Source organism: Trachinotus anak, unplaced genomic scaffold (genome assembly GCF_046630095.1).
Source record: "Trachinotus anak isolate AG129_WGS33_773 ecotype Australia unplaced genomic scaffold, CSIRO_AGI_Tana_v1 ptg000044l, whole genome shotgun sequence".
Classification (NCBI taxonomy): Eukaryota; Metazoa; Chordata; class Actinopteri; order Carangiformes; family Carangidae; genus Trachinotus; species Trachinotus anak.
The window spans coordinates 72,945-87,745 of record NW_027273895.1 but is presented as its reverse complement, the minus strand read 5'-3'; the positions used below and the strand labels follow the sequence as shown (position 1 = coordinate 87,745).

The window sequence follows — 14,801 nt, the reverse complement described above, 5'->3', positions numbered from 1 at the left end:
TTTCCGACAGCTCAGACTGTGCTTCCTTTAATATTGTCCCCGGCTCAACATCCGGCCTCTTCCGTGGTTCCACAACACGCGTGAATGTCGCTGTGTGAAAACCTTGGTGCGATGAGCGCTGACAGTTGTGTTGGAAACGTGTCTGTACCTTTACGGAATCTGCTGAACTCCATCCAGTGCGTCAGAGACCGAGTCAGAGGTAAATGTGACGCTTCAGCTGTGACGCAGCGGGAATAGATAACGCAGCTACACGCATGCTAGCGTATGTTAAGCTAATGTTAGCATGAATTAAAGCTGAGTTTGTTTTGATGTCACCTGGGCTCGGCTTCTCCGCTCTGATTATTTTGTCTTTTATTTTATAGAATCAGTTTTATCCGTTAACGATTTAATGCTGTGGTGTTTTTCCCGTACTTTCAGCTAAATTGTTAGCCACACTACTGTCAAACTTCCTTCTGAAGTCTCTCTGATGATATGTTCCTGACACCAACCTGACACCAACCTACACCCAGCTACATCCTTCTTATTCATCAGTGGCTTAGTTAAATCCTAAACACCTCCATGAAGGTTATATGTTCAGTGTGGAATCAATGATCAATCAGTCAATTCATGGTCTTTGTGGAAGCTGGGGGGATAAAACATCAGACACACCACAGAACAGTTCAGTTCAACACAAACTGCAGCCTCCAGATTTACCATGAAACCATGATACCACCAGGATATAATCAAAAGTAGCGATTCCTGAGAATCAAACAAGAAAAAGACACAATACTTAGAAGACAGAAAACTTATAAAACACATAAAAAACCAAGCTTTCTGAGGTCTGGCTTAGCAAATTTGTGAATTTGCTGCATTTCTCAAATTTTTTTAATCTCTGCAAACTAAATATATTTGGGTTTTGGTCTGTTGGTCTGAGGACATCACCTCATCTCTCAGAACTTGTGATGAGCATTTTATATAATAATTAATCAGTTTATTGAAAGAATAACTATAAAATTATTTATTTTTATTTTTTATAAAAATTAAGATTATCAAAATGAAATTGTTGCAGACTTATTGATATTTGACTAATTTTTTCAGCAGTTGTCATTTGTTATTATTAATAAAAAGTAAATTTGTTCCTATTTGTCACACATTGTAGAATGTAACAGAATTAGTCATAAAGTAAAAGAGGTTTGCTTTCTGGTTCACTCTGGTGTTTATGCTCATATATTTGAAAACTTTTCTAACCAAAGTCTCATTTCCCACCACAGATGGAGAGTCCAATGAGTCTGATGGGGCGTTCAACCTCTCCAACTTCTGGGATACTCTGAGTTGAGTATAGTTTGTCATAACCATCTTCCCTTCTCTCTCACACCTGCTATCTCTAAACCGTAAAAATAATTTCCCATCCTGTTATGCTGGATGTGTTGTTGTTCTGCCTGCTAAATGTCAAAAGTGTGTTTTCATAATTTTATATGAAACAACAAACTCAGTTCTGTGACTCCTGTTTATTCATTTAGATGGATGATGGTCCTGTTTCCAGCAACTTAAGATTCCTTGATGAAAACCTTTATAACTTTTTATAACTCTGGTCCCTTCTCATATTTAGTGCCACTCCTTCATTATCCAGATTCATGGATTAACATATCATATCACCTGAAATGAAATACCTTGCAAAAGCCATTGTAATGTGATGTAACTGTCTCCTCTGTCATCAGACCAGGCAGTGAAGGCAGTGTCTCAGGAAGCCACTAAACTCAGCCTGGCCTTCTCCAAACCTCCTCTGCCGACGCAACAGGTCAGATTTTTGTTGTAAACATAATAAACTCATCTTTTACCAAGAAGAAGCACACAGCTCATCTACACACACTGGGTTTACACAAGTTCCCTCATTTGTTCTCGTTTGACCTCGAATGTGATCTTGTCCTCTGTCACAAAAGACTTTCCAGTGCTTTTAATGTGCTCAGGGCAATGTGAGGAGGCCTGTGTAAGGATGCATTCAACATTCAAACTGAAGTCTTTTATTGCGCCATCTTGACTGACTCTGAAATAATATCGTACCAAACTGTTAGATTGTTGAAGCGTGGGAAACTTTGATGCAGTTAAGAGAAACTGGTGTATACCCACCGATCATTTCAGCACAACAAGCAATTCCAGTGTTCTGCAAGCTCTTAGACAATCTCCAATTTAAATTCTGACTTTTTTGTTTGTCTCCTCCACTCTCTGCAGGATGCAGAGAAGTTGACAGAGTCCATCCTGAAGAGTGTCCTGACCCTGTCCACGGTGTATTACTGGCTACCTAAGAGCCAAGGTAACATGATGTCAGCACTGATGTAATTCACTAGGATTAATTTTGATTTGATTCTTGATTCAGTTACATCAGATAAAAACTAATGTGGCAGAAGAATCAGAGTTTATCCTGGGAACTTCAGTTTCTTGTGTATTCATCAGTGGAGAACACTTTCCTTGAACACACAATTGTGCACATTATCAGCTAAATTCTAAACACATTTCTTAGTCATTAAACTGTGGATCAAGGATTTATTTTCTTGGTCAGATGCAAAATGACTAAAACATGATACATTTGTAGTTTGTTAGGCTGACATTTGCAAAACAGTTGATCTAGAATAATAATAAAAAAACTCTGCACCACTGAGGCATCATCATTATATCTGAACAGACACTGGGGGGATCAGCTCTGTTGGTGGTGTCTTGACTTCAGTTTGTGTCTCTGAGGTGTCCTCTCCGTATCTCAGGTGTCAGTCTGCGGCGACAGGTCAGAGATGCCACAGTCGAGGTTCTGGAGGGAGTTGCACAGCTGGTAGAGGTCATACTGAGCTCACCGCTACAGAGGTACTCACACAATCGTGAATATGGAGAGTTATTATAAGATATCATAATAAGTTGTATTTGACAGACGATCAAAATATAATAAAGACACAACAGTAATGTCATTATGATACCTGAAATTTTAATTGGTAGTTCATTACTGTTGTGAAAAACTTCACTGTAATTTAATTTTTCTTCATACAGTGCTGATAGATATGTCTGATTTATTGTGTTTCTGGGAATAAAGAAAAAGAAAATTATAAAAATGAAAAATTCACCAAAAAAAAGAAGACAAACTTTTCTTTCAGGGCTTCCGTAGATCAAAGACTCTTTAAACTGAGAACAAATACAAAATACAATGTTTGTAAGTATTAGCGCACTGTAACAGGACACACCAGAGCTGTAGAAGGTGAATCTACTAAACACTGAACACCTGTATTTTATATGTGGAATGAATTTAGAAAATGTTTTAGATATCTAATTTCACTTTGACATTACATAATTCTTCATTCTCTGTTGGCTGCTGTCAAAATGTTGTAAAACAAAAACCACTCATCAATATTAAATAAATTCAGTGACATTTATATTGTTTATAGACAGTGTCTCCTGCAGCAGTGTTTTTAGTCTACATAAGGAGTGTGTGGAGAGGACTGTTTCCTCTCTGTCCCTCCTCTGTTTTCTTTTCATCTGACCTCCTCCTCTCTTCCCACCCTTCTCCTCTGCTCTCCTCAGTCTGACCCAGGAACAGTTAACATCAACAGGAAGTGTGTGGTCAGCCTGCGACCAGTTCACTCAGTTGCCACAAGGTTAGTTTGACTTGATGGGATTAAAAAGATGAGTTAGAATAGATTTGTTAGTGAAGTGTTTCTGTCCAGCACCGACACACCTGCAGGTATCAGCTGTAGTTCTAACCTCCACCTGCAGGTGGTGATGTTACACTGAAAGTCAGACCAAGTACTTCTGTTTGTTTGTGATGTCTTGTTACTTTAGACTGTTGTTATTAAAAGCAGGAGTCAGTTTGTATTCTATACAGGTCTGTGTGTGAATGATGACTTTAGTCTCTATACTTAAGTCCATGTTAGAATGTGTGGAGTTGTAGGACTGTGCTCAGCTGTGCGTTTCTGTGCATGTTTGTGATTAGTCAGTTTTTTTTATTCATTCATCACATCACATTTAATGCATTGAAAATTGCAGTAAAAAACGATCAACTGTAACAAAAACATAAAAAACAAATATTAAAAATAGGACGTTACAATAAATAGGAAAACGCTCATTCCAGAAGACAGATCAAAAAGATTTTTTTTTTTTTTTATACTTTTTATTTATTTACATGTACAAAAAACATGAGATCATCATGGGTGATACAGTTAAAATTAAAATATTCTTTTACACATACATACACACACATACATCATAGCCTAATGTCACACTATTCAAGGTGCATACACGATCCATTTTTCCCAGCGTTACGTACATTTCTCCAACTGAAATCTTAAAACAAATGTAAGTCTCTCCATACAGTAAATTTCTTGAATGATCCCATGCCACTGGACCAATGTTGGGGGATCTAGTTGCAACCACCTTCTGGTTATTGCTTTCCTACCACTTGCCAAAAGAATCTTCAACCCTTCAACCCTAACCCTAACCCTAACCCTAACCCTGTGTGAAAAAGTGTAGTTCAAAGGCATGTTGAATGTCCTCTGATTCACTACAAACCTTTTGTGTCTTGGGGTTTCTAATCTTATAAATCATATTTTTCCCACATTGTTTTCGAATCCTCCAGGAAAATAGTTTCATCGCCCTATGCCCCGTCTCATAATACCTTTGTTTGGTAAATATAAGTTGTTTTTCAATTTCTTCATCATATATGCCATTTATATCCTGTTTAATTTTGTTTATTTTAATTAATATCTGAGGCTCTTTTTGTTCCATGTGTCCATGAGTTTCTAATAACTTCATTTCCTCTTGAAGTTCAACAAGTCTTCTCTGTTTTTCCTTTTTACGAAAAGCCGTGAGGGCAATAATTTTGCCTCGAACAACTGCCTTTGCTGCGCCCCATAAGGTATTTGGAGACACCTCTCCATTATCATTATTTTGTAAATATGTTTCAAATTCCTGTTGAATCTGTTTCTGCACTGTTTTGTCGTTTAAAATGCTCGTATTAAGTCTCCAAAGTGTATTTTTCCGTTGCTTAGTTAGGTGCAGGGTTAGGTACACCCCTGAATGATCAGATATATCCCTAATCCCTATTTTACAGTCCCTGACTCTGCCAGTCTGACTTATACATAAATAAGTAATCAATTCGTGAATATACAGAGTGACATGGGGAATAATAGGTGAATTGTTTTTCTCCTGGATGAGACTCTCTCCACACGTCAATCAGACCCAGCTCTGCAAGCATCCGCTGGACTAAGATGGCATTTGGGCTTTTTTTTTGGCGCTGATTAGATGTATCTAATTTTGGTTGAAGTTGGACATTAAGATCACCACCACAAATTAGAATTCCTTGTGTTTCCAAAACTATCAATTCAAATAATTTGTTGAAAAACATTTTTTTGCTCCCTGGGGGGGCGTGCACATTAAGTAAAGTTACTTCTTCATTGTCTAATTTACCCTTTACTAAAACAAATCTCCCTTCCTTGTCTTTCACTTCTGAAATAAATTCAAAATTTACTGCATCAGGTTCCAGTTGCCATGGCGCCGCGGATGGCTGCCTCGGTGTGTTGGTGCACACTTTTTTGCCTTATTTTCTTTATAAATTCAGTTTCTGCCTTGGTTTCCGGAGCTCTTTCACCAGAGAGGAGCTCATTAACATCAGAGAAACAACTCCAGAAGATTTTTTCCACCTTTCTCGACTCACCTGTGGAATTATTGGACATTTTGGTCAGAGGTGCACTGACCGTTGCTCTCGCAGTGAAACGACGGAGGAGAGGAAAACGTGCCGGTGCGCTTGCGCGTCACTGCCGGCGCGGACTCCGCACACCACTCCCAGGTATCTTTCTCTCCAACCTGCGTTCACTGCCCAACAAGCTGGATGAACTTCAGCTACTGGTGCAGAAGAACAGAGACTTTTCTTCATCTTCCATCCTGTGCTTCACGGAGACGTGGCTGTGTGGATCGATTCCGGACTCTGCGCTGGAGCTGGCCGGCTTCCAGCTCTTCAGAGCGGATTGCGACACAGAGCTGTCCGGCAAAATGAAAGGTGGAGGAATCTGCTTTTATGCCAACAGTGGCTGGTGCAGAGACGTGACAGTGATCCTGCAGCACTGTTCTCCTGACCTGGAAACTTTCATCATAAACTGCAGGCCCTTCTACTCCCCCCGTGAGTTCACTTCATTCATCCTGGTCGGTGTTTACATCCCACCACAGGCAACAGCAGATACTGTGTGTGGAGCAGACCAACCCGGACTCCTTAGTTATTGTCCTTGGTGACTTTAACAAAGGTGACCTCAGCCACGAACTGCCCAAATACAGACAGTTTGTTAATTGCCCGACCAGAGAGGGGAACACTCTGGACCACTGTTACCCCACAATCAGTGGTGCTTATCCCGCCGTCCCCCGGGCTGCACTGGGCCACTCTGACCATGTCATGGTCCACCTGATTCCCACATACAGGCAGAAACTAAAACTGTGTAAACCTGTTGTTTACAAGAACCTCCAAGAACCTCCAATTGCACCAATCACCAAAACAAATTCCTTGTATGTGGAAACATACTTGGCAATAAAACTGATTCTGATTCTGATCAGTATAGCCACTCCCCTCCTACGGCCTGATTTATGAGATGAGTAATAGGTATTTTGAAATCCAAGTTTTTTTTCATTTTTCATTTTCGAAAGAAGACAGATGAGTCTCTTGCCAAAAAACTACCTGCAGCTTTTCTCGTTTCACTTTAGCTATAATTTTACTCCTTTTGATCGGATTATGCAGCCCATTGACATTTAGTGTGACTATCTTATATTCCTGTTGATGCATATACTCTTTTCAACCTGTGTACACCTGTGTAACATTACTCATGATATCCCGAACAAGAACAGTGAACAAAAAAACAGAAAAACAAAAACCAAAGACTTCCAAGTCCGAAGTTCAAATAAAACCTCAAGTTGAGAGGAGATCCTCGCGTCCATCAAGGGCCTCTCGTCAGTATCAGAGGAGATACTGTGCACCGGTGACATTCTTTTTGAGTCAGTTTCTCCATAACTGGTATAAAGTTCCATCTTGTCAAGTACAGTAAATAATAACATTTATTCTCTTTGTAAATTGGCAGAGAGTTGAGAAACACAGGAATTATCTTCCCAGGTAAAAGGATATAATGAAGACTTTTAGCAAAGAAAAATCTAATTCCTTAGTAGACTGAAAATTAGGTTGTAAAAGCATTTTCTTTTTGTGTATAAAAATTCAACATAGGTGAGTTTGGGGAATTTCTTAAGTTCTCCTTGTAAGCAAACAAAAATTAAAGGCTCAAAAGCCCAAGTGTTATCATCTTAGGTAGGCTATATACTTCAGATTTAGGTAAATTTAAGTAGAAACGGCAAACTATAGTATTTAACTCTTAATTATAAGGTTCAACTTAAACAAATCTGGGTAATTATAGTATTAATTCTCCTGGTAAACTGACTAATGATAAGTCATCCACTTTACATGGGAGTTAATAACACTTTTCTTCTGAAGCCCAGTGTTAAAAAAGAGAAAAAAAGGGAGGGTCCAAACTAGGGGATTAGATCCAGATCATCACGGGATGATATTTCAATTAACAATCACTGGGTTCAACTTCTATTGAGGCACATGGCTCCAGCCACTGACCCCGCAATGTATGGAGATGTTTACCCTCAGGCGTTTCACTCGCCAGCAGCAGATGCTCCAGGTGGAGCACGCTGAAAGCTCCGTAGTCTCTCTTATCCGCCCTTGGATCACTACCTGTCTGCGGCGATCTGCACCTGCCTCCTCCCATGTAGCCAATCTCCGCAGCTTCAGCGCTGCAGAGTCAGGCTCCTGAACGCTCTCCACAGGGAAACCTCTCTTCTTCAGGTCTTTAGCCGCCTCTGCCGCACTCTCGTAGATCTGTGTGCCGCTGTCAAAAAACACCTTCAGCTTAGCTGGATGTGGCGTTTGGAAGCGGATTCCTTTGGCTTTAAGCTTTCTCAGTATCCCCACATATGCCTTTCTTTTCTTCAGTATTTCGGGTGGGTAATCTTGATCAAAATAAATCCTTTTCCCCTCGTAACGAACTTCTTTCTGCCTCCACGCTGTACGCAGTACCTGTTCTTTCACTCTGAACTCGAGGAAACAAATGACCAGTGATCTAGGCGGTGCGTTTTGGGGAGGTTTTGGGGCAAGTGCCCGGTGGCAGCGCTGTATTCCAAGGTCCATATCCGCCACCAGCGGGCTGACTTCTGATTTTATTAGCTTCGTTACAAGCTCCGATAGATTGGACCCCTCTGATTCCTCTGGTCCTCCGTATATATGGAGATTGTTCCGGCATGACCGTACTTCTAGTTCGGTTAGCTTGGCCTGCAGGACCTCTTGGTTCTCTAGCGCCTGGGTGAGAGCCTCCTTTGCTGCCGTATCCCAGTCTTCAATGTCAGATATGCTCTGTTCGGCCTCACCCACTCTTGCTATGGTGGCTTGTAGCTCACCTGTAGCTTCCTGGAGTTTCCGGTTGATTTCTCCTCTAAACTCCTTCTTCATGTCGTTATGAAAGGAAAGTCGAAATTCACTCATTTCACTTTTAACATCCAACCTGAGCACACGAATCTCGTTATAGATGGCCTGCATGATGGGGTTAGCTTCTTACTCGTCAGTGCCGCCATTGTTCTCATAGCTTTCCTCGTCGCTGTAGTATGTTTCTTCGACAGTCTCTCCTTTATCACGTCTTGAGCCTTGTTTACATTTAGTCTTTTTTTGCTTATCCCCTTCCATGCTAAGTTTCAGTGCAGTTTTTTTAAATCTAACTTTCTTCAAAGGGGATAAATATCGGACCGGTTGGGAGCGGGGTGTTTAGGCTGCCATTTGCTTCAGCGTCACCACCGGAAGTAGATCAAAAAGATTTAAGGTCTTTCGTTTATGAATATCAAGATAATCAAATGAAAGCTCCATATTTTAACTTCTCCAGTGTTTTGTCTGAAGTGTTGATCTCCATCAGAGGATAAATTTGTGGTTTCAAGAACCAAAAACCATCTCAGTGTAGTTTTACATCTCCTCTCTCAGGCTTCTCTCTGGAGCTCTAGTAACAACAGGTCAGTCAGCCAATCAGAGGAGAGGATCTGATCCTGTCTTCTGATTGGCTGACTGTTTTCTGAGTGATCCAATAAAAACATAGCAGATTTCAGGTAAACACTCAGAGAAACCAGACCCTGCTCGGTTGGATGGTGGGTGTGCAGGTGGGCGGGTCTTGGGGCAGTGACTGCTTTTAAGGCTGGTATTAAGGCTCAGTTTCTGAATACAGGCTGTGTGCATTTCTCTGTGGACTGAGGCTTTGATACTTTCACATTATTAATATTTTAAGAAGAACATTTGTAAACGACTCACAGAGGGGCGGCTGTGGTTCAGGAGGTAGAGCGGGTCATCCGCTTATCAGAAGGTTCGATCCCCGGCTGCTCTGGTCCACATGTCGAAGTGTCCTTGGGCAAGGCACTGAACCCCAAATTGCTTCTGATGGCTGTCCCATCAGTGTATGAGTGTGTGTGAATGGTAGAAGCAGTCTACGTGTAGATGTAAGTGCTGTATCACTGTGTGTGTGAATGGGTAAATGTGGCTCACATTGTAAAGCGCTTTGAGTGGTCAGTAAGACTAGAAAAACGCTATACAGTATAAGCAGTCCATTTTTTTAATCTAAATGACAGTCAAGGTTCAGTGTTGCTGACACTTCACACAGGTGAAGACGAGAGATTACATCCAAATGTCATCATGAATTTAATTTTTTTTTTTTAATGAATGAGAGCTTCTTTTCATCCTCCTGCTCCTCGTCCTCATCCTCCTCATAAAATCAACAATATTTTAGTGTTGTGTTTAATGTTGGTTCAGTTTCAGATTTTAAATATGTTACCCAGTTAAAATCTCAGAGACATGTTAGCACGTTAGCAGACTCTGTGGACTCGCGTGGTGTCAGATCCTGTTGTAACACCACGGGTCATCACTGTTTATTGATGAGAGTCGTGTCTGATCCACAGATAATAAAGCTGCAGTGCTGCTGGTTCTGTCTGCTCAGATCGGCGTGGTGAAGGACGCCATACAAGAAATTGAACAGGTACACACACATCACTCTTACACTCTTCTCATATTTTGGCTGTGTGTGTGTGTATGCATGTGTGTGTTGAGGGTGATGAGCAGCAGCTGGACTCATCGATGTGTCTGTGATAGTTTTCCATGGATCAGAGATAAACCAGCCTCTGAACACAGTACATTTGAACAGGACACATTCGTTGCAGGGGTTTGTTGACAAAAAGACTAATTCAGCCAATCACCAGTCACCAGTCCTGAAGTGGACCAGGAGTAGAGACGCAATGTGGTCCGAGTCCAGAGCTTTAAAAAAACATTAAAGTATCTTTAGAAGAATTATATACTTTGTTTACCAGTGAAGAGAAACCATTAGCTTACTGGTAACCAGTGTGGAGAGACCAGTATAGACAGACATGTAGTAGCTTATGTGTGTAAAACATCACACAGTGACCATCAGGATGAGAATATACTGAACCCCCCCACCCCACCCCAGGCCTTATCTGATGCCCACGACCCATTCAGCGATGTCCTCGATGATGACCAGGAGGGGGACGAGCCTCGAGGCAACCAGGACACATACTGGTCAGACAAGGACCGGCGTGTGATTGGTCCGTGCCAGGGGCTGATGAAGGCGTCAGCGGCATGCCTGAGGAAGCTGACATCAGCTGTGAAAGCCAACAGTGACGTTACCACGCCTCAGAACCTGTCCCAACTGGATGACCTGGCCGACATCACCAAGGAAATCAGCCCTGGGTGGGTATACACACACACACACACACACACAGTTTTCCCTTTCTTACATTGTGTTTAGCTGTCTGTTCATATAAATGTTCTACAGAGTCTCAAGTTTTCACCAAAGACAGTCAGTGTTTCTGGATGAATACAGACATGAAAACAGATGTGTCTCTCTCCTCAGTGTTGATGACCTGGCGCTCTGTCTGTACCCGCCCATGGACTACAGTGGAGTAGAGAACAACGTAAGACACACACACACACACACACACACACACACTCTCAAACTGTCATTCCCTATGAGACACAATCATTGTCAGAGCCATTTAAATATGTTGTTTGTGTGTGTCCACCTGAGCAGCTCCCCCTTGTGGCCCTAACTACTTCTCAATGAGAGAGCTTTGCCACTCAGGTATTAATGGTCAGTAACTGATCCAGGTGGAAGACGCCAAGCTTCGAGCTGAAAGAATAATGTGTGATTTTTTTTTTTTTTTTTTTTTCATAACTTGAAGCATTTTACAAAGTCACCTCATTTTGAGCTGTGCTTTATTTTTTATTGGTTCAACTCATCAACAAAATCAACTTTTCCCAGTTCATGTGGCGGATTTTCTCAAAAAAATCCTGCTTAAACACTTTTAAGTGATTCATGTGTGAAACCTCCAGAGCTAAATGTCTTTGTGTGTGTTTGTTCTTTTATAAACTACTGGTTCGTGGCAATTCATTTTGCATCATCTTGCGTTCAACCTGCCCAAACGTGTCTCAGATGGGATAAGTCCAGACTAGTTTATTGTTTCTGATGGTGAAAGTGAGACATTGTGAAATGATGCAAGTGAACTGAGCGTAGGAAATAACAGACACATGAAACAAGATGATGTCAAGTACATAGCAAACCGTACAAGCTGTAACTGAGTCAGGCTAAACAGGTTTCAGACAGAAAACCATGAAGTCAACAAAGCACAAATATATTAGATAAAACCACAAAATGTTAATTTATAGTCAAATAAAAAGTATGAAAAATGAGCAGAAAACAGTTACATGATAATACAACATGTGTAAATTGTTTATATGGCTGTAATGAATATTACAAAATTAAAATAATCCTTCTTGGGAAAACACAGTGAAAATATCTTAAACAGAAGTTACAGCAGCTTATAGTTGTGTTCATGTGACGTGTGGTTCTTGTCTGTAGTCAGTGTGTTACTGCAGTAGAAGCAGTAGGATCAGAGTGATGAGCTGCTGTGGTCGAGCTCTTTAAAGAGAGTGAAAATCAGCTGAAGTGTTTATTTTGAATATTTTCACGTCTTTATCTGCTTTCAAACAGACCTTTACTTTGGAAAGTACAAGGAATACGGTAGTTTACCAGTTCACTAACTGTAGTTTAAAGTAAAGGTCTGTTTGATGGAAGATACTGAAGTGAAAATATTCAAAATAAACACTTCGGCTGATGTTCGATCACAGCAGCTCATCACTCAGCTCCTGCTGCTTCTCTGAACTCAGTCTACTGCAGGTGAAACACTGACTACCACCCAAAGATTCATTATCATTTCAAAACAACTGTTTTGTTGCACATAGATTATTTTCTATTATTTCTTTTTTCTCTGCAGGTGTCTAAACTGGCAGCGCTGTTAAAGAAAGTTCTGGGGATCATCAGGTAAGATGGAGTCACTCACAGTATGGGTGAGGGTTAGATTTTGATAAATTATGGTCTGAAACATGTAAAACCTGAAGTACCTGAAGTGTGCCAGATGGTGAGCTGAGGTGGATCAGTGATTAGTTTAGTTCCTGAATCAGTTGTGAAAGTGATCAGATAAAATTGATCAAGGTCAGTTTTTATCATTTCCTCCTTCTTCATGAGCCACGCAGACGGATATATAAAGTAAATCTCAGTTTTCTTTTACTGTCTGTGTTTATTCTCCTCTAAACACCCCCTCCTCTCTGCCCCCCCAGGTCCAGTCATGTGTGTGGGGAGTCAGAACTCACCTGGGTTCAGTTCTTAGATGGAGTCATTGATCACAACCTGCAGAGAACCAGAGACCTCATCCAGGACAACTAGTGCTGCTACAAGCATGTCTGTGGTTTTATGATTGGCTGCAGTGGTGTTTGTGTGTGTGTGTGTGTGTGTGTGTGTGTGTGTGCTCATGTGTTGACATGAGTTCGTCTGTGGAGAGAGGTCTCATTAAATGATTTAACTGTGTCATTAAACTCATCAACACAGCTAATCTGCTTTTGACCATTTGCCAGATAAACACAAACTATGTGTCATAAATAAACAAGTGATGCTCTGAGATAACAGATGTATTAGAAACATCATTAAAATAACATGTCCATGTTTTCTGTGTTCTCTCTGTTCACATTCGCAGTAGAATAAATGATAAAACTCAGCAGATTAAAGACACACTCGGTGTGTCTTTAATCTGCTGTTAGAGTTTAATTCATGTTAAACTTTGATTTATCTGAAATAATTCTTTAAAACCAGCAAAATGTAATTTAACACAACACTGTGACACCAAAACTTTAAAAGTCAACACAGTGTTGAATATAAAGGCCAATATGATCATTGTTCCATCTTTCCTTTTTTCTATTAATTTTGATGATGAATTAACATTTTCATCATCACTTCCTCGGATTTCTCACTTTTATCAGAAGTCTATTGAAGAGCTCAACCTACGTTCTCCATCTTTTTTGTGTAACAGTAATAAAAACACTGGGCAAGGTGAAGTTAGGAAGTCAGACTTAATGAACTGACACAGCTGCATGTTGTTGTCAGGGAAAGATAGTCTGGACCCGGAGCTCTGTAACGATCCTCTTTTAATTTTGTGAAAACTTGTTTAATAAATTAAATTAAAAAATAAATTAAATAAATGTATTTTAAACATTTTGTCACACACACACTTAAACACTGTCACACACACACCTATACACCTTCACACACACACACCTAAACACAGTCTCACACACACCTAAATACCGTCTCACACACACCTATACACCCTTGCAATATATTGTCAGATTATAATGATTCAACCATGATCGGTGTTGAAGAACAACCACTGAATAACAATGTCATATCAGTAATGATAGGTTATTATATAATGAGAGAAATGTTCTATGATTCAAGATGGAGATGATCCAGTCGTACAAAGCATCAACATAACAAGAAGCCAAATGTTATTCATTATTATTATTATTATTATTATTATTATTATTATTATTAGTAGTAGTAGTAGTAGTAGTAGTAGTATTGTTATTATTATCATTTTTTATTATTATTATTATTATTAGTAGTAGTAGTAGTATTGTTATTATTATCATTTTTATTATTATTATTATTATAACCTCTTCACTTTATGTTAAATATCCCATGAGGTCACCAACTAATATCAGCTCTTAGAGAAATGAACTTATTTTATTTATTCATCTGTTTATTTATTTATTTGGTCACTATGAAAATATCTACTGTACTACATCCCATTATATAAAAATACAAAACAATAGTGTGATAAAATGCACAATAATAACAATAACATTGACAGCACCTACCCACACTATATTGTAAGCACAGTGAATTACACAGTGACGATCAGAGGGGTCAACTATTTCTGCAGGGAAAGTGAAGCAGTACATAGCAGCTGCTTCAGTGACCTGACGAGTCACAGTATCTGAGTTGTTTAACTGAAGGTGTCAAATAAATGTGGAATACATAGTGGAATACATTCAGCTGACCAATGGTGGAAATATGATCAGTCAGTCAGTGACATTATAGGGCTGGGCCCTGCTCTTGTGGTCCAGCCTAGAAGCCTAAAAACCACCGCAGACACAAAAAGACTGTTAACATGAAGTAATAAACTTTATATTGATGTCAACACGTATCTGCACAACAACTAATCCTCCAGTGTCTCACTGCTCATGACTGAGCACCAGTGTTTGCTAACATTAGGTCATATATGGCATTTTATATTGGTGATGAAATGACAAGCTAGTAGTTAAAGAAGTGTATTAAACAAGCAAGATAGTGAAACACTGATACTTATATTTATCTACAGTG

At 39.9% G+C, this 14,801-nt stretch overlaps 1 protein-coding gene across 1 annotated transcript; it reads left to right on the top strand.

The window, feature by feature from the left end:
- The first annotated feature begins 38 nt into the window (after window positions 1-38).
- Window positions 39-13,136, top strand: ccndbp1 (cyclin D-type binding-protein 1). Its single transcript, XM_071473019.1, has 11 exons — window positions 39-199; window positions 1,251-1,310; window positions 1,698-1,777; window positions 2,209-2,290; window positions 2,736-2,832; window positions 3,541-3,614; window positions 9,976-10,052; window positions 10,518-10,777; window positions 10,941-11,001; window positions 12,361-12,407; window positions 12,704-13,136. Exons 1-11 carry the CDS (start codon window positions 85-87, stop codon window positions 12,807-12,809), a joined length of 1,059 nt encoding a protein of 352 aa, XP_071329120.1. The 5' UTR covers window positions 39-84; the 3' UTR covers window positions 12,810-13,136.
- Window positions 13,137-14,801: the final 1,665 nt, after the last annotated feature.

What these genes read in the sequence shown, in the direction of transcription:
- ccndbp1 (XM_071473019.1), top strand. Translation starts at nt 85, where the DNA reads ATGTCGCTGTGTGAAAACCTTGGTGCGATGAGCGCTGACAGTTGTGTT. An exon ending in CTGAGCTCACCGCTACAGAG is followed by an intron (nt 2,833 to 3,540) that starts GTACTCACACAA and finishes TGCTCTCCTCAG; the next exon opens with TCTGACCCAGGAACAGTTAA. An exon ending in GTTCACTCAGTTGCCACAAG is followed by an intron (nt 3,615 to 9,975) that starts GTTAGTTTGACT and finishes TCTGATCCACAG; the next exon opens with ATAATAAAGCTGCAGTGCTG.